Consider the following 25,872-nt stretch of genomic DNA (forward strand, 5'->3'; position numbering starts at 1 on the left):
CCTTGAACAAGCTACAGTCGATGGCGGTGCTGCTACCGGCAGTCTTCCTCGACGAGCGCGGCACTCGGCTCCAGGAAGAGGAGGGCAAGCAGCACCTCCAATACGTCGGTGGTGAAGGGGGCACGGGAAAGTCTCGCGTTATACACGCTATCAAAGACATGTTCCGGCTGAAAGGCGGCCTTCACACGCTGCTCCTGACAGGCGCAAGCGGAAACGCGGCTGCACTCATTGGTGGAGTGACCCTCCATTCCGCCTCTAACATTGGATTCAATGACAGGACAGAGACTACGAAGAATATATCGGAAGAAGAGAAACTACATTGGAAGAATAAGATTATGTTGATCGTCGACGAGATCAGCCAGGTGGGCGGCCTCACGCTTGCATCTGTAGACAGCCGCCTGAGGCTGTATAGAGATGATGTGCATCGCCCTTTTGGTGGGATCCCAATCGTCATCTTCTTTGGCGATTTCTTCCAGTTTGACCCGGTCAGACAGACCAGCCTCCTCTTACCAGAGCCTAGAGAACACAACAGACAGAGTCCGGAGAGCTTGGCAAAGCATGTAGCAGCACATAAACTGTTCCTCCAGTTTACAACCGTCGTCATGCTTCGCGAACAGGTCCGAACTGCTGGCTGTGCAAGGTTGCGTGGCTTCCTCCGGCGCCTGCGCAATGGGGAGCAGACCGAGCTGGACTTCCAACGGCTATGTCGTCGCCTGTATAACCAAGCATCCCAGCCCTCTTTCGCCAATGGGCTGAGGGCGATCACACCTCTGAACCAAGATAGATGGGACCTGAACATGGCAGCCGTCATGCAGTGGGCTCGCGCCCAGGGCAAGCATATCTCCATCTTCGTGGCCAAGCACGACACTGAAGCAGGAAAGCGGTTGCGTGTGGAAGAGCTATGTGACGTGCTCCGCTACGGAGACGACTCACAACTTCCAACCCCTGGGCTGTTCTTCTATACGCAAGGGATGCCAGTAGTGGTGACCCGGAACCAGCTTACTGGGTTGAAGCTGGTCAACGGGGCGCCCTTCAGGGCGGTCGACATCTTTCCCGACCTCGCCTGCGGCACCATTGCCCTCGCCAGCGACGTGACGCTCCACCTGGCCCCCCCGACAGCCATTCTCCTTCAGTCAGACGATATTGCAGACCTCGAAGTACCCGGGCTCCCGAAAGGTACTATCCTCATCAAGAGCAAAACAGTAGTTATCCCCGACTCTATGCGACGGAGGAATCCCAGCTTGAGAAGCAAGGCAGGCTTTCAATTGGTCACCCATAGAACAGGACCCCTATGCACCCCCGCCTTCGCTATGACGGACCAGAAAAGCCAGGGTAAGCAGTTCTCAGAGGTCCTTCTTAACCTCAAAGGCGTTCACGGCGGCAGCATAACGACAAGACCTAGTTTTATGAGCCTATACGTGCAGCTCTCGAGGGCGGAGAGGTGGGAGGGGCTGTATCTCTTCCGGAGGCCAGCACGGGGCGATTTTATCGAGCCGAAGAACGTATTAGATAGGCAAATGAGGGACGCCGTTTACAAGCTGGAGAGGCTGGGGGACGAGACAAGGCAGCGTTTCGAGCGTGACCACAGACACGAGAGGTGGTTTCAGGATTGGGATGCTATAACAGAGTCTACCTCGGTAACCGAAGTCGACGAGGAAGACGACCCTTCTCTCTGGTGCGATTCTGAGGCCAAGTCATAGCATGCACCTTGGCAGTTACATTTATAAGCTGTAAGGAAACAATGTCACCAACGTCTCCTTTTCTCGCACAGGTGCGATGGACTTATAATAGTAAAAGTCTATATATCTCTTCCTCGAAGAAACCACAAATACACTACCCTGGCTAAAAAGCAACCGTGTATCCAGAGTAAGCCGTCGCTCACAGTAAAAAGTAACAGTAAAAATAAATAAATGACACCGCAAAATCGAAGAGGTCTTGGCAAAATGGTCCGTGCTTTCTGTGTGTCTGTCAAGGCCAGGCAAAGGAACCTTCCGGAACTTACTTCGTAGTTCCTCCAGGCACTTCGTAGTTCCTCCAGGCAAAGGAACCTTCCGGAACTTACTTCGTAGTTCCTCCAGGCACTGCGACACATTCCCTGTGTGTGTGTGTACCTCGTCCTCTATGATACATACGCCAACTCTATCGTCCCATATCGAAGACCAGACAGAGCGCCGCCCACTTCATTACCCCAGCCAGATTGAACTGGGGTTCACTCCCCATTCCGTCCCCAATGCTCACGCATCCAACTCCTCCCATGCTGTCGCCGAATCTACCGAAAGGCAATCTCCAACGGACCCTTGTAATCAAACAACATATATGCTGCTAGATTTCCCTAGGACAACAAAGACAATGGGACCGAAGGCCTGGATCACAGAGGAGGCTTGCCTTTGCCAAGATGATCTATATATCGGAATTCATCAGCTACTTTACCAATGGTCTCTTAACAATTCGACCATCTACAAGTGCTTTCACCACACCCCTGACACCGAGGTTATGGACTCCGCTTTTAAAAAGTTACTTCCGATCATGCCTACCCCATGCCAATGGTTCGGAGATTTGCCCATCGATCGATACCTGGAAGCGCAGATTACCGATTTTTTGACCCAGTTCTCCTCCTCCTGGGATGGTGTCACATATAATATATGCCGTTGTTACACTACGCATTAGCGGAGTGTTCATTCCACTTTTGCTGTAGTTTTCAATGCGACAGATGGCCTCGTGGACATAGTCAAGGTCCGAAGTTATCCTCTGACGGCAAATGATTTAACAATGGACCTTTTTTGCCGATCTCTACCACTGAAGCGTTTGTTGTTTCTCTAGAGTTGTAAGATTCTTGAGTTGGAGAATGGTCTTTTAACGAAGCTCGAAACAATCTTCTTGGAAGAGCAGTCTGCAATTCTCAGATTACAGAAGAAGGGCAGCCAGTTCAAGGAACAACTACGCTAAATACTGGAATGTACTGCGGCCCAGCCAGACAGGTACTTCTGCCAACCCAACAATGCCTACTAGTCCAGTTGAATCTGTATTGGATGTGTTTGAGTTGGCTCCTACAAGAAGCGACCCGATGCGTTGCTTTCAACGCCTCAATTCATTCATTGAATCTCTTGGGACTAACAAATCGAAATTTCAGCCTCTGTTAAATGCCAACGCAAATGAAAATCGATTCTACCTTTCACTTCATCAACTGACTTGCATGTGGATTCTGGACAACTCTAAAATCCACAAGATGTTTCAGGCTACTTTGGCACCATATGCCATCAATTCAGCTCTTGACATCTTGAAAGACTTTCTCAATCTCCCATTTGGGCACATTGAGTGTTCAAAGATTTCCCTACTTCCTGGGACCGACTCCTAGGTCAGTTCAATACTGACCCAGACCTGCTTGATTCTCTTACCAACACCCTCAATAAGGTATACTCCTTGGAGTTCAACTTGGACATAGTGACCCGTCGAGAATATTCACTATCCGAGATCACCATAAGTATCGTGACCAAATGCGCACAATCTCCGACATTGCAGGCTCAGATCTTTAGCAAAACCCTCCGCATGCTTGAAATTGCGGATAGAGAGCTTGGAATTGACCTACACAATGTCTTCAACAACGAGCAGCCCAAAATAATCAATATATTCAACGAACAAAACTCAACTAGAAAACTCTTGAAGGATAGATATCAGAGCTTAGTTCAGGTTGAGAAGACTCAAGGTACGTTTGGCTTCAGTTGCATAGCGGGCTAGTTCACTGAAGCGCTGACTCTTTAGATCCGAAACCGCCTTCACTCTCGACTTCTGTAATTTGAGCCCGATATGTTTGATAGATGGGCTTTGCTAATTGACTAGATAGGACTCGAGCAATACCAAGCGGTCTGGGCCCGACGATCTGTCTCAAGTAAAGCGTTCTAAAATGTCTTGAGGAAACGGCTTTGATAAGAGAGAATGGGTGGGGTGGACGATGGGCAAAGGCAGGGATGAATGAAGCAATGGAATGGCGACGTCCTATTTCTATCTCTACTGCAGCTACCAAGCTTTAAAATATAGTGGAGCCAAAACAGATACAGTATTTGGGTAGCAAATTCGTTGGTGGTATCCCTCTTGTCTCCAGCTCAAAATGCTGCTCAAAATGGTTATAGTAATTTCACGAGCTTTAGCGGCGGCAAAAGAGGGTAGGTTTATCCAGCCGACATAACGGAGGGAGTGAGGTGCTAGAAGTGGATTTGGGGTAAGAATAACGGTACCTCATGCAGTGTGGAACGGCTATGAATCAAAATGCTGTTGGTCGTAGGCTTGGCATGACGACTGTTAAGGAGGAATGTTGCATAAGGAACTATTACCTCACTTGGCTACCTAAAGGGTATATCGCCGGAACTATTCCCCACGAATCGTGTGACTAGCCTTATGTAAAACTACATGCGAAATTCTTGGGTATTATCCGGATGTCACTGCAGTACTCTCCGCTATCTTGGCTAGGTTTTAATAGCATTGTTGTAATTGGCTAGACCCTTAACTGAGCCATTTTCCTCAGAGAAATCTGGTGATCTATGCCGCCTTTGGCAAACAACACGCAGCTATTTCTCTTAGTGAGGCTGTTCGCTGCAAATCTAGCTGGAGCCTTACCCTAAACAGGGACACGGTGTCGCGATTTAGTGGGCTGATGTGACCACAATGCTCAAGGGAAACTTGCTTCCTTGCAGGATGCTAGTGAGGGATTGATACACTGCGCCGTCCCGCTGCAGCTAGCTAGTGGGTTGCCTTGAAGAATGCTTCTATGAGATTGGCTCGCATAGTTTCAGTATACATTATCAGTCACTTGTATGGAGCGAATTACCCGGCCAGTGTACTAAAGGGAAACCCGCCTGTTTGTATATAAGTGAGGTTATCTACACTGTAGCCTTCTTTACCAGCAATCCCATTAACAACTCTTCAAATTGCAAATCAAACATGGAGCCCACCGGATGCCAACTCAACAAAGGCAGTCTCTACCAATTTCTCATCGACTACCGGAACGCAGAAAACAAAACCATAAAAGAATGGGTAATGTTCATACCTCAAACAAGCGGCTACCTGTCATATTCATCACAGGTATATTAATCCAAACTTTATATTCGAGTTCTACTGACTGGAGGCAGGTCCGGATTATAGAACTTCAGGGGCTTTATCGTGGATTTCTTGATGGAGACTTGAAAATTGACTCTATTAACTTGGATATTCAGTTGCCGAATTACATCGCGGTTTCCAAGTGTTTGCATATGCTTGATGGATAAAATAGAGAAAAAGTTGAGTAATAAGAGATAGAGGGTAATAAATTAAATATTGCATAATCTTATAAGTTACTCTTTAAATTTACATATATAGAAATAATATAATCAACATCCTCCATCAAACTAACTTTAGCCTATATGTTAATACACTCAGGGATTTCGGTCTAGAATCACCTATCTTTAAGTGGCTTCACCTTATGATGCGTAGAACTTAGCCAGTTCTCCCCCCTCATATTCAACTTTACTCGCCAACTGTGAGAGTAAGGCGGACCTTACCGGGGGGAAGGTTCAGGCCCACACCATCCTCAGCCTCCATTCCCTTGACGTAAGCGTTCTCACCACTGCCGTCGCTGTTTATGGTGGAGCAAATACCGGAGCCGCAGACCTTCAGGGCGGGAGTTTCGAGGCCGTTCTTGGCAGCGACCAGGCAGGAGGCATCAGCACCAGACCAGTTGTCATTGGATACGTTGCCAAAGTCGAACTCGAGCCAAGTGCCCGCGAACTGGCCAATGGCGGTAGTGACGACCTCAGTGCCAACACTACAAGCACACCCACCCTGAGAGTTGTCATCGAATGCAATAACTTCCGTACCACTGGCGGCGAGGGTGAAGGAGATGGCATGATTGCCCTTCCAAGAGCCATTGATACCACCATTGGGGCCGATCTTGTTGAAGCAAACGCAAGCCTGGTCCCGGTCGACGGCGTTGTTGAATCTGGCGGTGTACTTGTACTGAGAGGCTGCGTTAATATTGCTGAGCATTATAATGTTGCAGCCGTAGTCGTCACTGGTTCCCGTATTACCCTTGTAGGCGATCTGCTCAGCGGAGGCACGCTTGGGTTTACTGTCGGTGCAGAAGTCGTGGTAAGTGACGGCGACGCTGGAAGAGCTAGCGTCAGCAATGGCAGCCTCGGTCACGTATTTGGTGAAAGTAGTAGTGGCTGTGATGATGGGGTCTTTGGTGACGGCGAACCGTCGTTGGTGGACAGCCCTATGGGCATAGCCGCCGAGTTGAGCGGAGACACCAAGGACGGCGCTGAGGATAATAATAATGGAGGTAATCATGTGTACTGTACCGCTGGATGAGAGGATAGGACTTGCTTCACTTCAACTACTTTATTTAATTTGCAACCTACTAGACGTTCAATTTTGGCTAACGCCACAATTTGCCTTTCGACAAGAATCGGAAAGGTGGAGCCCACTAGACAGACACAAATGCACGAAACAGCAGTTACTTCGTGACGGCTGACCTATTATATGTTTAGACACAGCTGAGGACGAACGATCCTTAGAAGCATGATGTCCAATACCTTCTGTGGATGGCGACAGATCGGTGCATTGAAGAGTTGCCGTTGTCAGCTTCTGCATGCGATGATCGTCTGCCCATTTCTGTGCCTGACTGCGGTCCATGCCGCTCCATAAGACCTGACGGTCCCGGAGGCACGCCTGTTGGAATTGCTAGTGAATCTGTGCTTCCTCCTCGGCCGTCAGATGTTGTCGCAAGACAACTTCGACAGGTGATGAAGGCCGCCGTCCCCCACCGAAGCGTTCGTGCGGGCTTGATAAGTTGGTAGAAGTCTTGGATAGACCAGCCATTAGCCTTGTTTTATTCCGACTCACGAAATACATTCAGGCTGAACCTAACCCCAGCAACTTACCTTGCCCGCACCCAAAATGTCCAGTTATGCTTCAATCCCCAGAACAGCTGTGGATCCATCTCGAGGACATTCATAGCGTTTCCCGAGAGGCTACAAAGAAGCGCAAGTCCCGCAATGAGGACGGCCAATTCATAGTGTGGTCGTGATCTCAGGCCTTGGATTAATACATCTCAACATTTAAGTTTCCATTGTCTACATTCCTCTTAAGCCTGGTTGTCATGATTCATTTTAGTCTCCGAGTCGCTGCATTGAACAATACTGCATAATCAATTCTAAAGACAAATAGAAATCCATTGGTGCTATATAGTGAAGATAAAATCGATGCCTGCCTAAGACGTCGAGTCAAGTCGATAAATGCTATTGTTGATGTTATCTCAGCCAAGTCGTGGTCCGACCACCTCAATCCAGCCACGTCAATCCAATCAGCCAATAACTTGGTAGTCGTTGAAGCACAACCTAGCAAGTAATAAAAAGGTCATATGTATGGTGAGCGATGCAAGGTACATTTCTCGTCACTAATCGAAAGTATAACAGGGTCGTATTCGTTCAACAAGACATCGAATCAGCATCTCCAGCCTTGTTCCTGGGTCCATTACAATTCCCCGCTCTCCTCCTCTCCTTGGACTTGGGAAAATAGCCATTACCAGCGGCTGCGCGGTACGTTGAGCCAACCATTGACTGACAAGGAAGTTTAAGCCTGGATTTTTCGGTGCTTTTTGACTCCAGCTGAGGTTGTTGAGAGACGTGAATGATTGTTGTTGTCTTTCGGCCGCGTCTGACGCCTGGCTGCATAGATTTCGAAGAGCATCATTGATGGACACGCTCTGCTGAGATCATTGTGCCATTCAGTAAGGCTGACGGGAATAGACGGGCAAGAGGGTGGACCGCCAATGCGGGCGTGGGGCTCGAATGGACTTCCGGATTCGAGGCGGAAGGCAGCTCCTCCACACATGTCCGTGCTGTGTTGCTCGCGCAGTCTCAAAATTTCATCTTTGAGGGAAGCCACCTCTTCTTCACATCTTTCAACGCTGGCGAAATACTTCCATTCACGAAGCCAAGCCATTCTTTCGGTCGTCCTTTCAATCCGGTTTTCCTTCTTCGTCACTTGATCGCATACTTTGCATTTTTTTGCTTCGTCCTGCCGCCCATACACGAGCTTCAATCCGCAGGTCTCTCCAATGCGGTGCTCTTTGTTGCATTGCTGGCGAAACTTGCCCCACTTCCAATTGCCGCAAGCCCAGACAACCTGGTCGAAGTAACACATCATAAAACTGAGTGAGGTAAAGTGAAAGCAGAAGAAGATTTTAGCCTGGAATGGGGGTTTTTGAGGCTGGTTGCTGGGGCTCTCTGCTTATGTACTCAGCCAAGCTATTGATTAACACTTTTCGAATTTCCATGATGACTCCGCTCGGTGGACACGAAAGTCAATTTCGCCCTCTTTAGTCGATCAACAGGGGATGGTGTTACTGGCTGCCTGTCCTATGTTTCTAGGGAGGACGTAGTACAACCACACAGATCCACCAATCACCAACGATGCCTTCGCCAACCAACGAGCAGGGGGAGCCAACGAGCAGGGGGAGCCAACGAGCAGGGGGGAACCAACAGAACGTAGTGGCAACATCATCGCACGTAATCGCTGAGTCGGACGAAAGGAAACTGTGCCCCCGCTCTTATCACATCGGTGCCTTCTTGCCTCATCTTTGGCCATAGCGCACTCGTCAACCTGCAATTGTGAAGGTTCTTCAATACCAGAATTGCACTCTGTCCACTTCCGACGCTCCCAGCTTTGCAAGTGAGGTAGGCCCGACGAGTCAGTATTGGCTTGATGATTTGGGGGGGACGTGATCCGGAGCATTGGCGGATCAGGAAGGAATTCGCATACAGCTAGCCACAGATCGGGATATTAGACCCGATGCACTCTGCCGATTATCACGGAGTAATCTAAGATGCGGAACCTTTTGCAAAAACTTGGCCGAGGCCCATATAAGCTGTCTATGCTACTGGACAGCGGCTACCACACCAATCCCGACATAACGGTACGCTAGCCGCGTTGCCAATTGCGCACCAGATCACTTCAAAGACTGCTAGAACCAACAGATACGAGAGACCTAACCCAGAACTACCTGAAACATTGATTAACTCTGGGTGACATCAATTCCCACTTTATGACGAGGCATCACTATTCCATTACCCAGTACAAACACCTAAAAAGGAGGGCCCTCAGGTGTGCTCGAAGCAACATCCGGCGAGCATTCCTGACAAGTATTGGTGTTTGTAGCTAATACAATGTTATCCACACCTAACCTTCTAAAAGCCGTTGTGTGGGTGGGTTTGTTCAAGCGCTGACGAAGGGCGCTGTGGATCCGGTTCCCGGGGAGAAGTTCCGAGTCACAGCCGAGACGTTGGACAGGTCATGGACCAGGGGCTGGTGGCTAGATGTGCCGCGTCTCCCTCCCTCGTACTCTCTTCCCTCTTCCCCCCCCCCCCCTTGGTTTAGCGGATGGCTCTCGTTATTGTCGAAGCGCGCTTGTCGACAGCGATTCATTCGAAGGCCTCTTGAGACGCGCTCGATACGCGTTTCCCGTTGTCAGTGGGGCTTCAGCCTGCTCGCGATCGCGTGCCCCTCCCCTCCCGCTCCCTCTCACGCTACGAAGTACCTACCTCCAGCACCACATCCCCGTGGCATACCTCGCTTGTTTTTTGGGCAAATATCGCGACAGACCCTGGTAGGTAACAGAGTCTCCACTAAACACACTTCGCCAATACCGTTTCCCGCCGCATCTTTCCAAGGATTTGGACTTGCACCCAGGAAGTGAGTGCACACATTGATTTCTGCCTCCAGTCTCGGGTGGCAGATTTGCCAGGAAACCGTCGCCGCTTTAAGGACCGCCATCCCAGAGGACCCACAACAGGGCGTCAGGTACCTGGTGCGTCACAGCTCGGCCCCACCAAATACGCCAGTTTGCCGACCCCTCGGTCCTCAACTTTCTTGTTCTTCATTCCCGTTTTCTGTCAACAGTTATGGATGGGCCAAAAATGGCCCTGCGACGCACAATGGCACTCAGCGGCCTATTTAAGGGACCTGCATCCCCGTGCTTGTCGCCCTTCATTATCCCTCCCATCTTCCTCTCACTCCCTCTCTCACTCCACCCTCGCCCGACGTTCCACGGCATCACTCGCGCGGTCTGGCACTCAAGCCACCAGCATGACCTTCCGTCCCCACGAGCCTGACGATCGGTACGACTCAGATGCATTCTTCACACCGCAGAGCGATGACGACCTATTTGACGTCGATAATGGCGAGCTTTCCGACTGCGAGATCGATCCGACCGACATAGAAGACCTGTCCATAGACGATGTGGACCCCGACGCCGATGCTGACATTGAAGACCGCGACAGCGCTTACGACAGCCAAGACTATAGCCCTGGCAGCACGCTACTCTTGGATGCGACGGAGGAGCTATGGCACGAGTACGTAATTTGTCACAACTTGGGTTGTTCTTACTGATTAGTTTTCTCGGCAGGTACTGCAAGGTCCTCTCTCGCGAGCCGGTGGAATGTTACAGATGCCTCTCCATCCCGCTGTTGTACAACTTCTTCGACTGGCGCCTCAACCAAAAAGTCGGCAAAGACGGCAGGAAGATTCGAGGAACCAAGAAGAAAAGTTCTTTGGGCACCTACTGGAAAGTATTCCGACTCGTCTTCGAGAGAGCCACGGGGGATAAGGTCGACTCGAAAATGGATCGGAGCATGCACAAGGTAACTTGGTTTGAATACAGAGCTCGCCTCCCTGTGCTAACCCCCTCGGCAGGTTCTCAAGGATCTGGCGAAGAAGCACGGATTAAGCGATGAGAGGCGCGCCAACCGATGCATGACGATCGATGACCTCAAGGGGTAAATTGAGACGACCATCAGCACGACAAAGAAGTCATTCAAGCTGGGAGAGCGCACGAACACTGCATCGACCGTGCCAAGCCGACATGCAACGACCAGCGATCCTCAAGCCGAAAGCCCTCTGCATATCGCTATAAGGTCCATTTTCGTTAAGACAGAGAGGGAGCGGCCAAGACGGTGTTTGTCTGCGTCGGAAAGGTTCTCTCCTTGGCGCCAGATGATGTAGGCGTGGAGGACCTCATCCGCGAGTTTTACACGGCCGGCGATTTATCTAAGCACTTCCGACGCAGGCATCTATCTAATATGCGGGACGGCAGTGAGATCTGCTGCAGGGTTTGTAAGCTATCATTCAACCACAAGATGCACTTTCAGAATCATGCCATGGTTCATGAACTAAAATCTTGAGCGCCGTTATCTCTTGTTATATCCATTTTCAGCTGGCAGAGCCATTGTAGACACTAGCATAGAGAGCAAATAGAATAGATTCAAAACGTTTTACTGACTACGGAGGGCCCTTTCAAAAGTCTTTTCCAAGCGCTAGTTTGAAAAAGGAAATCCGACGACTGTGGCTTGGTTAAGTACATCAAGTACTTTCTATGGTGCCTTATCCGCTAAAGGCTGCTAATTTTACAGCAGCCTATCCTCACTGTATTACATTCAAATTCCCCTAGCACCCCTAAAACTATAGTGGATGTAGCAGCTAACTCATTGTGGCTGGATTCTACACCTTGTATCTTAAGTAACTAACAAGGATTGAGAGATGTGGCGCATTTGGCGCTTGGAAAAGACTTTTGAAAGGGCCCTCCGTAGTAGTGAAGTAAATAGGCTTACGGGCCATTCCCGCCTCTTGTTTCAGCTATCTGCGTGGTGATGTCTCCTCTATACTCTAAGTAGAGGGATAGATCAGGTTGTGTCTGCAGCGGGCGACGAAAGGGACGGCTTCAGCTAGTACACTTTGCTGGCATGCTGAAGTGGTTGTTTTGGATCCTACAGCTTCTGAACTCTCATCAGGCTCCATCTCCAGCTCTTCTGGTGGCACGCGGGCCCAGGGAGGATCTTCATCAAAGAAGAGATGGGATGCCTCACCGTCGGGGCTGCAGATGACATCCCACAGCCCACACACTTCATCCTCGGAGGTGATATATTCCTTCAAAACTGGTACCTTAGGACCGCAAGGGAAAGGGGGGCATTGGCAAGAGACGCCTGCAGTTTTGCATGAAAGCTGATGTCGTAACTCTATATTAGAGATCTCGTTGATGGTGTCTCTGAACCATCGAGAATAGGCAGCCTCTCTGTCGATATATGCTGCAATCTTTTCAATGTTGATCCTGCCTCGATGCTCCATCCATTTGCCAATCATCAAGCTCCACGACGCCCTTCCATCTAGTTTGAACTGTGAGCGGGCGAGGGCCGGAAGCGGTACCATGCATTCCATGCAACGGACATGATAATACTCGAGCTGAGCTTGCTCACCCCACTCAAGCGATATGCGATACTTGTCTTGAATCTCGGTTCCATCCCGACCATTGAAAGAGCCATACAGGCACTCATTTGCGCGGCATCGCGCCCTGCGAAATACTGGCTTCTGGGTGAGCTGCAAGATCAGCACGCTGTCGGGGCTCGATTTTAATGACTGAAAGAGACTCTCTCCATCCTCCTTGAGTCTTTCTTCCGGAGTAAGGCGATCTCGACGTTGTTTATTGGCATCAAACTCTGCCCTTACTGCTTGAGCTCTCTCGATAAACTCCTGAGGTTTGGCTGGTGACTCCAGCCGCTGCCTTGTGGCCTGTGCAGCGGTGTATCGTTCCACGAAACGAGCCGAAAATGGTACCAAAGATCGCAAGCGACGCGATCGTAGTTTTTGGGGGCTTGAATTTGGATGTCGATGCATCGTGCTATCTCAGGTAGATGGTCGTTGCGAAGTCAAGAGAGGGTGTAACGGGCTAAGCCCTGCTGGACAAGGCAGTGCCTTGTCCTCTTGCTGGTCTGAGCACTGTTGCTCTGTCGACGACTTAGTCTATTTTGTCGAAGGATTTCTGCCCCTTTCTCTTTCTTCTTTCTTCTTTCCTCAGCTCGTATGTAAAACGCATGAGGACTATATAGCTGTAATTTACACTATTAGAACCCTTCACAGAGGGGAGTTGTAGGAACAGGAAGACTTGAGCAGTTAGGAGGAGCGACCTCTATTTCAGGCTTGCCCCAATGATTACGTGAGCTTATATAGCAAACGTTGATTGCTCCTCCCAGGCAGATACAGGAAGGAATGTGGGCTTTTAAGTTGGGAAATGTCGCTGTCCACCGTGCAGCCTCTAGTCAACCGTGAAGTAATCTATTGGCTTGAATACTCTTGATCAGGAAACGAGGGCCTTATATGGACGTTTGTAGGCTGATACGCATCATTTGGCGATAACTACTGGGAATTGATCGGATCGGATCTGCAACGCTAACCAACACGATGCTCATACTAGCAGCGCAAAGGACCACAATCTAAAGTCGAATAAGATTGGGTGAATGTAGAAAGAATTTTTTTGGTAGCCATCCCTCACTCAATTGTGTACGCTATCTAGGAATTTTCTTTTTTCTCCATTGTCTCATCTTGCTTGATCATCTTCGTCTTCCTCTGAGTCCCGCTGGCTATTCATTGGACTGGACTTGGGCAATAGGGGTGTGATTGTCCGGGACTGCTGGAAGCTCGCTGGCGTCCTCCTGATAGCCAACGGATAAGCTTGCTCCTAATACGGAGTCAGAAAATGGTAAGTGTCTAGGATGGGTTTCCTCACAATCTCAATGAGAGGAGTAGGAAAATTGCTGCGGATCCGATCTGAAGGCATTCACATCTCTGGATATAAGAGACGGCTAGCAAGCCTTCAATTAAATAGAAATCAAGAGCTTCTATCCGCACAAATCCAATGCCCTCTTTTCATCAGATGCAACAAGTACCTAAGCTAGTGCCCGCATGACGGAATTTTCTGCACTTGCTTCGGCCCATCTTCTAACTAATGGGATTTTTCCTCAAGGAGAAGTAATTGTATTTGTGGATCCTGCGGCCGTTTCCTCCCCATGTCATTCCTGGTGTGCTTGTCGCGTTTGCTAAAACGTCTGAACTGGCCGTCAGTGAGATGGGGCGGTGGTTTATGGCAGACACAGCTTAGGGGCTAGGATAGGCACTGAACTCGAGGTCTACAGAAGTCAGTTTTGTCCGTTGAAATAGTACCTTACGTAACACCAGCACAGGGTTGCACTGAAAGATTAGACCAGATTATGGTATAATACAGTTGTATGTCGCCCCTGATTATACCGCAGTAAGCCAACCATTTCACAATCAATCATGTTAAAGCCTATCATTGAACTTTCAGATCACACACCTGTCAAGCAGCCTGTAGTCGGCCACCATCTAGAGGATCTGCTGTCTCACTGGGAAGAGTACCTTATAAACGACTGGGAAATAAAAATATTGCGTAAAGTTCTTGGTCGTATGACCTTGGATGAGGTTGATAGGAATTTTCAGGCCGCATTAGAAGAGCCTCTTGACTCATTCAGAGCCATCGGAGGGAATTTACTAGAATATTATCTAGATTATGAGGAACTCTGTGCTTGGCAGGAACTTCTTCACATGAAGCATACATTTGATTCCTTACGGCTTTGCCCTGTAGATTTTGACGAAAACATTAAAAGATACACTTTAGTTATAACCCAAATTATACCAGAACGGCTGGCAAGAATCAGGGTAAGGAGGTCAGTATTGGATAGTATCACAACTAACAATGCATGCAGAAAATGCCGAAGCGTGAAAAGATCGCAGGTATATGGTCTAATTGGGATTTAGAACAAACTCCGTTACGACATAGGAAGAACTACGAGATCTATCGCCAGAGACAGAGCAAGCGAGACGAAGAACGTATGCGTTTGCGAGACAGGCATATTCGCTTTCACCTAACCATTGCTGGGGAAAATAATAGTAATAGGGGCTGGCCTAGTATCATTTAAGAGGCGTGTATATCAGATATCAAGATCAACTCAAAAAATGGGGCGTATGCCACATAGAACGATGAAATTTCAAGTACAATGTCAACAAAAGCACGGGATTGTAGGGGCCAACCTAGGGTTTAGATATAAGGTTAGACTAAGAAATCATTTTCATTTCATCTTATCATTCTTTTAACTACATACGAGAGATGCTCTCAACGTCTTAGATGTGCATTACAAAGCTGCGTGGGTCCGCTGTTAGGTGCTGAATGCTTAACAGACAGGATCTCAGAGTTCATGGTGTAAGGAATGTTGATGGAAAGCTTGGTTCATCTGGTGCTCTTCAGGGAGTCAATGGCATCTACTAGGATGGCGCAGACGCGTTGGTAACATGCCCTGTTTCGCATTCTTGGAAACAGGGGAGGCAAACCGGTCGCAAAGAAGCCTTGAACGAAGTTGGTTATGGCCATTTTCCCTTTAGTAATATCGATTGCAGAGTTGATTTTTTGCTCCACTTTACATGGGGTAGCGTTGATTTAAACGACAGGGGTAGAGTTGGATTTCCATATACCATTCGAATGGCCGTCTTCACTGCCGTTAGCGGACCACTTCTACGATATCGTTGACGTGATGCCCAACGGGGTGGAGTGTACCAGTTCTCGGTCACTGGGTACTTGGTGCAGCCGGACCAAAATAGGTACATGCGAAACAATAAACACGCTCTTTCCGCCACACGAAGCTCATATTCTGATCATCCCGTATGGGTCACCATCGAATGCACGTTCTCCTCCATCGCGGTTGAAGCGCAAGGGATTGATCGGTTACGTAATTGCTAGAGGATAACGAGAACAGTGCACCTTAGTATCGATGAGGGTACTGTACTGTTAGGTTCAGATAAGGATCCGAAAAGGAGCACGGACCATTATCCTAGCGGGACACTAGGGTACATATGGAGAACCAGGATTGGACTAATCGCTCCCGCAAGTTTGCGGAGTGTCAACTTCTAACAAGTACTTGAAAGTACCTAAAATATGACGAGAAGTCCATAATCGACCAATAGCCTCCACAGTGCAATGATTTGTGTCTGGTGAGGAGAAAGGCGGTTTCGCACTTACACCTCGTGCCATGGACAGCAGGCACCGCTTCAGCCGCCGTAGATAGGACTCTGAACACTTGGAGAATAGCCTTCAAGTTCGCTTGCTAATAATACAAACCCCACGGGACCCGCAGAAAGATTGAAAACGAAGATGCATTAGCAAAAATTGGACGCTGTATGGGCTTTTACGAGATTATGACAAAGCTTGGGAAACGGATATGTACAATAGCAACTAGTGCCCTATTGGTTGTAAGCCACCGGGCGTAATAAATTGTGTGTGTGTGTGTGTGTGTGTGTGTGTAACCTATGCACTGGACGCGACTGTCTAGGAACTAATGCATCGGATTGGTGAATCAAAGCCTCGGAGATCGACTCCTGGGTTATCGTACAGTACATTGTGTAAATCTTAGCCTTTCATGTTGCAATTGACTTACTCTACACGGATGTGCCATAATACCCAGAGACGACGCTCAAGCTCGTCAAATTGCACTTTTGTTCCGAGAGCTGAGCTCATATTGCCTTACGTTGAGCTTGTATTGAGCAACGACGCATTTGGGCTGAGGTGGGCTAGTTGAGACACAAGTTATAGAGTGCTAGGGCTTGGGCTCAAAGTGAGTAGGATCTTGTGCAACAGCTCAATATGATCATAGCGAAGGCTTCGTATTGCATATAGTAGAACCGGCCACTTCCTAAATAGGGGCTACTCCATGTATAGCAGGGGTTGTGGGAATTGAGTAGGGGACGGACATGTATTAGTCCGGCTGCAAAGCCAATGCCCTTTCTTTACAAAGTATATATTGACCAGACCTACCCGGAAGAGCAAGTATTCTTTTCTCTCTTTTTTTAACCACTGCTGCTTCGATCTCTACCACTTAGCAAAAGTATAATCGATCCTCCATTTTTAACTTGCAATTGTCAATTCTTTATTTACACCCAGGAATCCTTACACGCAAGTCAGTCCGGCACTCACGGTCACTATGGCGGATAGAAAAACGCAACTCAGCACACAAGTGCAGTCACTACCACTTCAATTGTCATCTAAACCTCAACCACGAGTCGCATCCTGGTTTCTTAGATCATCTCTTCTATTCCGCCTGGGAGAATTGGTGTGGTATCAGAATGCTACTATCTGGCGTCTTGGCATAGTGTCTGCCTCTGTCAATGACAAACATGAGATTGTGCCCATAGGACATAGCTCAGTTAAAAAAAAGACTGTTTTTAGGCTGGACATCGATATACGACCATTCTATGCTTTGTCCGTACCGCCAGTGGATGCTGCCTACCTGAAAGGAGAGATCTTCGATGATGTTCCCTGGGATATAATATTTCAAGCAGAACAACTTAATGGGAATGAGCGGGAGTCACTAATCCTCGATGCCTCCAAGATGGCTGCTGCTAAGATTGATTACTCCTATTCGTTCTGGAGCCAAATATCCATCGACGCCCAGACTGTTACCTACTACGGATGTTTCTTCGGAGCAGAACGAATCGAGATTGGCGATGCTCTCCGTTTACAATCTATTTCCTCCAAGTCCAATACTCCAATTACTCCAACTGCGGCAAGGTTCTTAGGCCTACGATACATCGTTACATTCAAGAGATTCCCTGGTAGAATGTTCTTTAATGGAGATGTCTATCAGCTCGTAAAGAGCGATACTAATCCCTTCAGCAGCAAGGCCGAGGAGCATTTACCCATTGCCCTTAAGGAGGAAATTAATTGGCGCAACTCGACAAATCCCGGTGAGCATTGGCACTTTGACCTTGTTGGAAGAAATCTCGTGTATGCGGAAGAGGACATTAGTGGCCGATTCTACCCCACACCACGGCTCATGCCCATTATCAGTCCTGATGGCTTTTGGAACGCTGTTGCACAAGGTCAAACAGATAACCAATATACACTCAACAGCCGCAAGGATGCGACTGTCGGAAAGTGCCTGGGCAAGAAAGTGAATCGCCTGGACACCTTGGGCACCTCAGTTCCCCTTTCAGCAACATTTACGCAGGAGACATACGTAAGGGAGGCCCTCAAGAACTCGCTTGTCACATCTCATCGAGATGAACCGGATCCGAACAACCAGAACAAAGCAGCTCAGAAAAGACGGGCCCCGACTGGTGATATGGTCTACAAGAAACCAAAAGAGAAGCAGAATCAGAAAAGACTCAAGCCTCGGGACGCCATAGAGCGGAAGAAGAAGCTCGAGGAGGAGCTACCACAGAGTAACAAAGCCGCCCTCGCCGTCAGAAGTTATGATGAGCCCGAGGATATTGGGGAGGCTGGAGAGGCTGGAGAGGCTGGAGAGGCTGGAGAGGCTGGAGAGGCTGGAGAGGCTGGAGAGGTTGGGGATACTGGAGATACTGGAGTGACTGGAGTGACTGGGGAATGAGAAGACGAAGAACAAAAAGAGGACGAGAACTGAGCAATGGGAAGCTGAGGATTTCGAGGCTATTGAGTCGGGGATTTACTGTCTTTGGGGATGTTGGTCATTTGATCAGATCCTTGCCGCGACTAGGGCCGAGACTGCTGCCGCTTCCTTCAACAGGAAAGGCCGTGCTACATTGGGACCAGTGGCCTGACCCATTGGGACCATAAAAGAGGAAGCTTTTGGTGTTAGTAGCTAGAGACAAGTAGTTCTTTTCACACAAGCATCCGACAAGCAAGCATACACCAACATCATGATCGCGGAGGACCATTGTCGAGCAATATCCTCAGTCATGACCAGTCTTCAGCTTAATTTACAGTCTTTTTAGCCCATTTTCTTTTTGCAGTCTCTTTTACTGAACCGTTTGATCAGATGGTACCGTGTGTGGTAGCCATCAGACCTTCTCAATTGACCCATCTATCCTATCTTTGATCTTGACCCCTATCTGCCTCAACAGACACATCACCACTGCAGTCATCACCAAGCCGCCTTTTGGGTGGGTTGTGGGTTTCTAGTGTCTCTTGTCCCCGCCCATCACTCACTATCTTGCCACAATAATGTTTCATCTCACAGTGGTGATGATCACGCCCCCTGTGGCGCCGTGGTCCTAGGGGACATGCTGGACGCTACGAGGGTGTATTATCGTCCTGTTTGGACAGCGCAATGGATGGGAGAGCGGGATTTTATTTCCAAATCGATTGAAGATATGGAACTTTCCCTGGCCAAATACCTAACGCGGTTCAGCCGCTCAATGGCAAACGAATCGTGTCCGGGCTTCCATTGGTTACAACATCGCGATGATGCTAGCCAGCGCGTAAGCAATCCCGGCCCCAAGATCCTGTCATTGATGAATGAGACTCTGGGCTAGTGGTATATGCAAACTGCATCTGGAAAATGCCGTGCTTCAAACAAACTACAGGAGACCTTGAAGTCTCACTTCGGACGCCAACTCGATTCATCGCTTAACCTTACTCTTAATACTCTTAGCAAGAGGCAGTTTGCGGCATTGGCATTACATCACAATTTGCAGACGCTCATCATAGTTATGCAGAGTCTGGGCTGCAAATCGGGGGTCGACTGGGGTAAAAAGGTCTTAAAAGATGCAGAGGGGGAGAATTGTTGCTGTTGTGGCCGGCGAGACTATAGCATAATGCTGGCGATTTTGGCTTAGATCTCGTCTATCTTTAGTTAATTCACAAGGATCTTGGCATCGATTGCATTCCCAAAGTCAAGCTGAGGACAGAAGTGTACAGAAAGAGAGAATTTGACTAAAACTGGACATTTGACTAAAACTGGATGATTAACTAAAACTGGGGCTCTGGCTAAAACTGGACATTTGACTAAAAACTGGACGTTTGACTAAAACTGGGGCTTTGACTAAATCGGACATTTGACGACACTGGGCCGTTCTGACAAAGTGTGACCATTAACTAACCTCGGCATGACTGAACAGAAGTGGCCCATACCTGGTTTAATATATAAAGCGAGTCACGGCACTCAACGCAAAGTACCTTCCACGCTCAATCACATCATGGGTCGTGTTCATCATTGTGCAGCCTACTACACTATTGCTACTGTAAGGCAGACAAGAATGGTCAACCAGTTGTCCTGCTCATCAATACTAGAAAGCTAGGCCCAACATGATATAAATAAGAATCAGGAATAGGAAACAGGTTCAGTTGACCAATCCAGACAAAGGCCAGTCGATATCAAGACTGATCAAACGTCATACCGCGGTTAATAGGAACAAACTAAGCACTGCCACCATGAACTTCGATGTTTCCAAGATAATGCGGCGAGAGCAAAATGTCCTTGAGTCCAAAGTAAGCCGCGCCCATCTATCAATCCCTGTCAATTCCGGTGTGCATCCGTATTAAGTCTATGTTATTTTCTCTACTAAGTCTAATGCATGACGTTTACTCTGCTAGAAGTGTACCTATCCTATACCCATGAGTTTGAATCGGAAGTCTACAAAGACTATACAGATATGATAATCATTCCAGTAAAAATACCATTGCTAATGGATGCGACAGGTGGGACGAGAAATCTTGGAAATACAAGATCGTTGAGACAGCTGGTCCAGGAGTCAAAGATCTCGACCAGTATGTATGTCTTCCTCGTTCGGGATAGGATTGGTGAGTTTTGTATCCCTATCTTAAGATCCTGCTGACAAAATTCTTTCAGATAGGAAAACAGATGAAATTACATCTTTTATCGATGTCAAGTCCCCGTCATTGCGAGATGTCCCGAGAGAAGTCTGTCGCGATATTCGAGTTGTCTCTCTGGCAGATGAAACGCCCTCCATATGGTTTTAGTGGAGCCTACATATTACAACCGCTAATGCTGAACAGATCGATCGAAATATTCTATTTCACGTTCGTGGAGAATTGAAAGCCCATCATCAGCGTGTGGTGGACTGCCAAGACAAAACGGCTGCTCAGCATTTGGGTCTTTTGGTCGACTGCATCGAATCCACTTTACAGAAGCACTTGTCTATTATTTCAGCTATCATCTACTCGGTTGGGATTATCATCCCAACGTGATTTCACACGAGACATTCTTTGTCTGCTCTCCTCACGTGATCACCATAACTCATTCTAAGGTTGGAAATAAACAAGAGAAAGTTCATGCACATATGGTAGTCAAATCAATCAGTGGGCTGCATGCAAGTGACTCGTGAAATGAGGCACAAGGTGTGGTTGGATGAGTCGTGCTGCACGGAGCCGACCGTCTCACCTGCAGCGAACGTCGGCATTCGGCGTTAATAGTTCACTTTCGGTTGGACGGCTGTGGCTGCGCTGAGGGCCTTGGGCGACAACGTCGGACTCGTAATTTCGCAGTTGCTGCTCGTACCTGGGGCTGCGAAGGAACTTGGGCACGGAATCCTGCAGATACATTGTCAGCGCCCGTCGGCGTGGCGAGAAAGTGGTTTAGTCAAAACTTACACTAGCCATCAGCTTGAAAACCGCGTTTTGGGCGTCCTCAAAGAGGGACGTCACTTCTTGGAGGGTGTCGATCATGGCAACGTCCTGTCTAACGGCCTTAGTCATTCGGGTGGCAAGGTTGTTGCGGAGCTGGTGGTCAATGTTGAGCTCGCAAGGAGACCCGGGGGCCAGGAAAGCGTTGTAGATCCCATACGCTTGGGCCATGATCTCCTCGACGCCGTCCATCGAGGTGCTGCTGGGGTTCTTCTGGGCTGCACGGGTCACGGCCTTGCAGCTGTGGACGAACTCATCCACATCCTGGTAGAACGACAGGTTCTCCTCGCAGTGGGTATCGCGAAGGTTCTCGCGGAAGAGCAGGCGGAGTGCAGGGTCAGTGAGAATCTTGTCGAGTCGCGGAGTGTTGGAGTCACGGGGAATGCCGTTTCGCTGCGAAGGGGCATCGCCTTCGCTTTCCAAGGCACGTCCCCTCGAGCCAGTACCGTTGAGAAGATCCTTGCCGCGCTGCGAGATTTGGTAGATAGCATACTTGGTGGGCTGGAACACGTTGTAGCCAGGGTTCTGGGACATGTAGGCTCGATCTTGGGCGACAACCTCAACCAGATCGTACTCGACGAAAAGAGCAACAATCTGAACAGTCTCGCGGCGATCGACAATAGTGGAGCAGTTCATTAGCCAGTCAGTAGCAGCCTTGCCAGTGAAGGTGTCGAGATACGACTTTCCGTTCACCTTACGCTCAGCAGCCATCTTAACACCGGTCAGGCCTTCCCTGTAATCGTCTAGCGAGTCCGAATCAGCAGCGTTGACCGTCGACTTGATGTTTCGGCCCTCAGAACCAACGAACCGGCGGAAAATGACCTCGATAGTACCCTGGTCCTGAAGCAACTTATCCGTTTGGGCATCTCGCTCGAAGAGCACTAGCTGGGTCGCACCGAGGTTGGCCAGTTCTGTCACCTGCTTCTGCTGAATGCCGTTTCTCAAGCAGAACCTGTCCAGCACAGCGACTCCTTTAGGCGTCAATTTCCAGACGGATCCCTTCATGTTGTACACCTGCTGGTACTTGCCGTCAGCAGCCTCAATAAAGCGGGCCTCAACGAAGCGCTGGTAGATAGAGCGGGCTATATCCTTAGCCATAGAGAAGGTAGTCGTTGTGGTGGTGGTGATAATGCGAGAAGGGTCCTTGGGATCGGGCATGCGGTTTGACTGGGAGAACTTGAGAGATCCAAGGTTGTTGATAGCATCCTCGGAGAGGAAGGTATACTCGACCTTAGTCAATCGGACGCGGTGGGCAGAGAGCGGCAACAGACTGACGACGAGAGTGGAAAAGAGATTCTCGAAGTCCTGTTGTGCAAACAAAGTCAGCCATCGCTCAGAAGAGAACGGGTACGGGAGCTGCGTTTAAGACGGTGGCGTCTCATGCCCGCGCAGAAGGCCGCAGAGCCATCGGCGCACAAAAAACGGCGAGGCAGATGTAAGTATTGTAGAACCATGGTACATGCCCTTGTGAAAGGCCGGTCATCGTCCGTCATGCGCAACAAGCGCGAAGATGTTTGATGCATCTTGTTTGACGTGGCGGGAGGAGCCTTGATGGGAGGAGGTTGGTTTGGGTCTGTGGTCGCGTAGGGCTGGGACAGCCAGTGGTTCGCCGTGGGCGCCTGGGAAGCGAGGGCGCTGTCCAGGTTGGAGCTGGACAAGAGGGATTGGTTCGAGGCGCTCTTGAAGCGCTACTTTCTGTCCGGGCTGGAGGGCTCAGAGCTGGGGTTGGAGCTGGGCAGGAGGGAGAGTCGGAAATCATCCGTGTGGGCGGCCCACGAAGACATACCAGTCCTCATCCTGCACTGTTTGGTGATAACTGCAACATGAAAAAAGTGAGTTCACGTGATCAAATCTGCGCGGAAAAAAAGTCGGCACGAGCTCCATAGAATGGCATGGAATGTCATGGAATACTTGCGTGTTGTCGCAGCGAGTCAAGTGGGTCTACCAAAAAGTATATAAAGCCCTGGAGCCCCCAGTTGCTCACAACACCTTTTTTGGCCCTTTTTTTGCCCTTTTTTGCCCTTTTTTGCCCTTTTTTTCCTCTCCCACCTTGTTCTTTCCTCTCCTACTTTTTTTTTTTTTTTGTTCCTCTCAAACCATATTATACAAGGCCAATTATGTTTGTGCCAGAAAACATTGGCGTAAGCCATGTTGATATGTTGATGTAGATGAAGTGGTCAATTGGGATGGTGAGGAGCTTCCCGATCCCAACGGCGATGTCCGAATGACTGAAGATGACAACCCCATGCCACCAGTTCATGTGATGAGCATTAACGCTGAAGCTATCCCCCTTGATAGCACCCTTCCTTGCAGGTGCATATGAACTGCCAGAAAACTAAAACTTATAAACCCCGAGGCACTGGTCTCCTAATAATGCTGGCACTTTCGTTTGCGTAGTTCATATGCCCCAGTACCTATTGAAGCCCTGTCTTCCACCACGTTTGCCCTTTCTTCCTTTCTTCTTTTCTTCATTCAATCTAAACCATCATCACCATCGCCTACCGGGTATGTAGTCTCCACCGTCTCGCCATCAGGGTGATATCCGATACCAAGATTGCCCCTGCCAATGGCCCACGATTAATTAAATGTACTTGAGACTCTGCGTCTAGGCACGCGGCTTGTCATGGGTCTGATCCAGGGGAGTACAAAATCAGTCACCTCTTTGCTCTCCATGTCGTTTGATCCAGTCTTACTACCCTCATGAGCAAAAGTGAAGATCATTGCTGTTCTAACCTTTATTAAGCAGCGCCACGGTCGATGTAGACACACCTTGACACGCGCATCTTTAAAGACCGCAACTCCACCTCTTGGCAGAGTATTCTTGTTCGGCTTCTTGGCCATACATTTCTTCCGGTTTTAGCTACTCAGGCTGATAAGTCTAATAGGTTCACGGGGAAGGCCCTCTGCTCGCTCAAGTCCACAACTATCACTTTGTCATGGCGTAAGTCGTACAGTATGATATACTGCGTGGCTCTGCGTCATAGTGTAGGATACGCAGCTTGTATAGCCGGAACTTACGAGCACACCACTGTCATAGTAATATGGCCCCAAAGGTCTCGAATGCGGTCGTAGATCCCATGTTGGGCTATAATCGAATAATCTCTCTCTCTTCAGCACCCTCGCAGACAGGGTATTATCGCGGTTACAAGTTCAGGTTGACAAAGTGGGTAACGATCACGGTGATAAGAACACTCCAAGCCCCCACAAGAGGCTGGAATCTTACAAGACCCCGTGTAACGTTAACCAGCTTAACACTCACGCCGAAAGGCTTCTTGAACGCCGGCCACAAATCCCAGACTCGCCAGTCTCACAAGCTATCAACCAGCTTATTAAAGGCTGTCAAATGGCCATGCATAGCGCCGCCCTCCTTGCCGACGAAAACCGACAACTACGGTCAGGAAACCTACGGCAAAAGCAGAAAAAAGAACAACGCCGTGAATACATTAGCGAAGGCGGGACTCTGTCGGTTGCAGAAGGTACGGCTAGGATAAGGCGACGGCGAGAAGAAGGAGAAGAGCGGGTTAAGCGACGTCGAGAAGAGGAAGAGGAGCGAGTCAAGCGACGGCGAGTGAAGGAAGAGGAGCGGGCCAAGCGACGGCAAGAAGAAGAGGAGCGGGCCGAGCGACGGCGACAAGAGGACGAAGAGTGTCTCAGGCTACGGCGAGAAAAGGAAGAGGAGTAGACCAAGCGACGGCGAGAAGAAAAGGAGCGGGTCAAACGACGGATAGAAGAGGAGCAGGAGCTACAGTGGGGGGCCAAAAGTTACGACACATTTTCATGTACCCCGCTTTCCCTCTACCTACACAATAATCAACCCTCAACTTTAACGACTTATTGCGCAGCCAAATTAAGTCAGAATGGTGTCGCAAATACATCATTCGCCTCATACGAGAACGAGGATTGTTTGGAGGTACAATTCGGGCTTGTCCGCCGCCGCAATCGCGCGCGATGAGGGGCTAAGTCGGCACGCAATTTACGGTATGGTAAAGATCAAAAGAGTGGTCAAGACCAACCCAGGCCCGGCCGGCCACGTACACTCCAACAAGGCATTCGCAGATGTTTTTCAGTGGCTTCAGCTATCACAGGCGCATTCCAATAGTCCCTCTTTACGGCGATCCGGATTCTGACCGTGGCGGCGTTACGGCGCGAGTTCTGCTTGAATGCCTGCAGCAATACCTTCCTCGAATTGTCACTAGAAATAGCCGCTTTCAGCACGATAATTCCCCTCTTTTTCGGTCCCGATTGATGATGGGGTGGCTGCTAGAATGGTGCGAGAACAGAAGGGCCGAGGTAATAGATTGGCCGCCCTACAGCCCGGATCTCAACCCCATTGAAAACCTATGGGCTATCCTTAAAACAAGGATCTGCGAGCGATATCCTGAGCTCTCAACGATGCCTAAAAATGAGGAATCCAAGCAGCGGCTAATTGAAGCCGCGATTGAGCTGTGGGAAGAGATTGAGCCGGAGGTGCTGCAAAACCTGATTTTTTCGATGAAGCGCAGGATGCAGGCTGTGGTTCGCGCAAATGGCTGGTATACAAAATATTGAAGGTGCCGTTGGAAGCCCTATTCAATAGGCTACAGATTGATATATATAAATATTTAATT

The 25,872-nt window shown here is 49.0% G+C and overlaps 9 protein-coding genes across 9 annotated transcripts; 4 read left to right on the forward strand and 5 right to left on the reverse strand.

Annotated features, from left to right (window-relative positions):
• Positions 1-349: 349 nt before the first annotated feature.
• BGZ61DRAFT_321538 (uncharacterized protein) lies at positions 350-583 on the reverse strand (the record flags this gene model as incomplete). Its single annotated transcript, XM_046238943.1, has 1 exon — positions 350-583. A coding segment is annotated over one exon (234 nt), but the record flags the coding sequence as incomplete, so codon positions are not given.
• Positions 584-5,496: 4,913 nt separating this feature from the next.
• Positions 5,497-6,318, reverse strand: BGZ61DRAFT_499818 (uncharacterized protein; the record flags this gene model as incomplete). Its single annotated transcript, XM_046251446.1, has 1 exon — positions 5,497-6,318. The coding sequence occupies one exon, from the start codon at positions 6,316-6,318 to the stop codon at positions 5,497-5,499; it is 822 nt and encodes a 273-aa protein (XP_046095686.1).
• Positions 6,319-7,395: 1,077 nt separating this feature from the next.
• On the reverse strand, positions 7,396-8,307 carry BGZ61DRAFT_465422 (uncharacterized protein). Its single transcript, XM_046247582.1, has one exon. It carries the CDS (start codon positions 8,176-8,178, stop codon positions 7,603-7,605), a length of 576 nt encoding a protein of 191 aa, XP_046095687.1. The 5' UTR covers positions 8,179-8,307; the 3' UTR covers positions 7,396-7,602.
• A 1,809-nt stretch (positions 8,308-10,116) lies between these two features.
• Positions 10,117-10,809, forward strand: BGZ61DRAFT_540262 (uncharacterized protein; the record flags this gene model as incomplete). The annotated part of the gene is made up of 3 exons (XM_046254883.1): positions 10,117-10,382; positions 10,436-10,670; positions 10,723-10,809. The coding sequence occupies 3 exons, from the start codon at positions 10,117-10,119 to the stop codon at positions 10,807-10,809; spliced, it is 588 nt and encodes a 195-aa protein (XP_046095688.1).
• Positions 10,810-11,916: 1,107 nt separating this feature from the next.
• On the reverse strand, positions 11,917-12,600 carry BGZ61DRAFT_312808 (uncharacterized protein; the record flags this gene model as incomplete). Its single annotated transcript, XM_046238832.1, has 1 exon — positions 11,917-12,600. A coding segment is annotated over one exon (684 nt), but the record flags the coding sequence as incomplete, so codon positions are not given.
• A 1,533-nt stretch (positions 12,601-14,133) lies between these two features.
• On the forward strand, positions 14,134-15,139 carry BGZ61DRAFT_485924 (uncharacterized protein; the record flags this gene model as incomplete). The annotated part of the gene is made up of 4 exons (XM_046249780.1): positions 14,134-14,532; positions 14,580-14,703; positions 14,999-15,017; positions 15,052-15,139. The coding sequence occupies 4 exons, from the start codon at positions 14,134-14,136 to the stop codon at positions 15,137-15,139; spliced, it is 630 nt and encodes a 209-aa protein (XP_046095690.1).
• Positions 15,140-16,889: 1,750 nt separating this feature from the next.
• Positions 16,890-17,888, forward strand: BGZ61DRAFT_286475 (uncharacterized protein; the record flags this gene model as incomplete). The annotated part of the gene is made up of 1 exon (XM_046238518.1): positions 16,890-17,888. A coding segment is annotated over one exon (999 nt), but the record flags the coding sequence as incomplete, so codon positions are not given.
• A 4,700-nt stretch (positions 17,889-22,588) lies between these two features.
• BGZ61DRAFT_172716 (uncharacterized protein) lies at positions 22,589-23,077 on the reverse strand. The gene has a single exon (XM_046237605.1). The coding sequence runs from the start codon at positions 23,022-23,024 to the stop codon at positions 22,755-22,757; it is 270 nt and encodes an 89-aa protein (XP_046095692.1). The 5' UTR covers positions 23,025-23,077; the 3' UTR covers positions 22,589-22,754.
• Positions 23,078-24,030: 953 nt separating this feature from the next.
• On the forward strand, positions 24,031-25,039 carry BGZ61DRAFT_172737 (uncharacterized protein). The gene is made up of 3 exons (XM_046237606.1): positions 24,031-24,080; positions 24,151-24,206; positions 24,303-25,039. Exons 2-3 carry the CDS (start codon positions 24,202-24,204, stop codon positions 24,754-24,756), a joined length of 459 nt encoding a protein of 152 aa, XP_046095693.1. The 5' UTR covers positions 24,031-24,080; positions 24,151-24,201; the 3' UTR covers positions 24,757-25,039.
• The last annotated feature ends 833 nt before the right edge of the window (positions 25,040-25,872 follow it).

This window comes from Ilyonectria robusta (assembly GCF_021365365.1).
Source record: "Ilyonectria robusta strain PMI_751 chromosome Unknown BGZ61scaffold_41, whole genome shotgun sequence".
Lineage (NCBI taxonomy): Eukaryota > Fungi > Ascomycota > Sordariomycetes > Hypocreales > Nectriaceae > Ilyonectria > Ilyonectria robusta.

What these genes read in the sequence shown, in the direction of transcription:
- BGZ61DRAFT_465422 (XM_046247582.1), bottom strand. Translation starts at nt 8,178, where the DNA reads ATGATGTGTTACTTCGACCAGGTTGTCTGGGCTTGCGGCAATTGGAAG.
- BGZ61DRAFT_172716 (XM_046237605.1), bottom strand. Translation starts at nt 23,024, where the DNA reads ATGATTTCCGACTCTCCCTCCTGCCCAGCTCCAACCCCAGCTCTGAGC.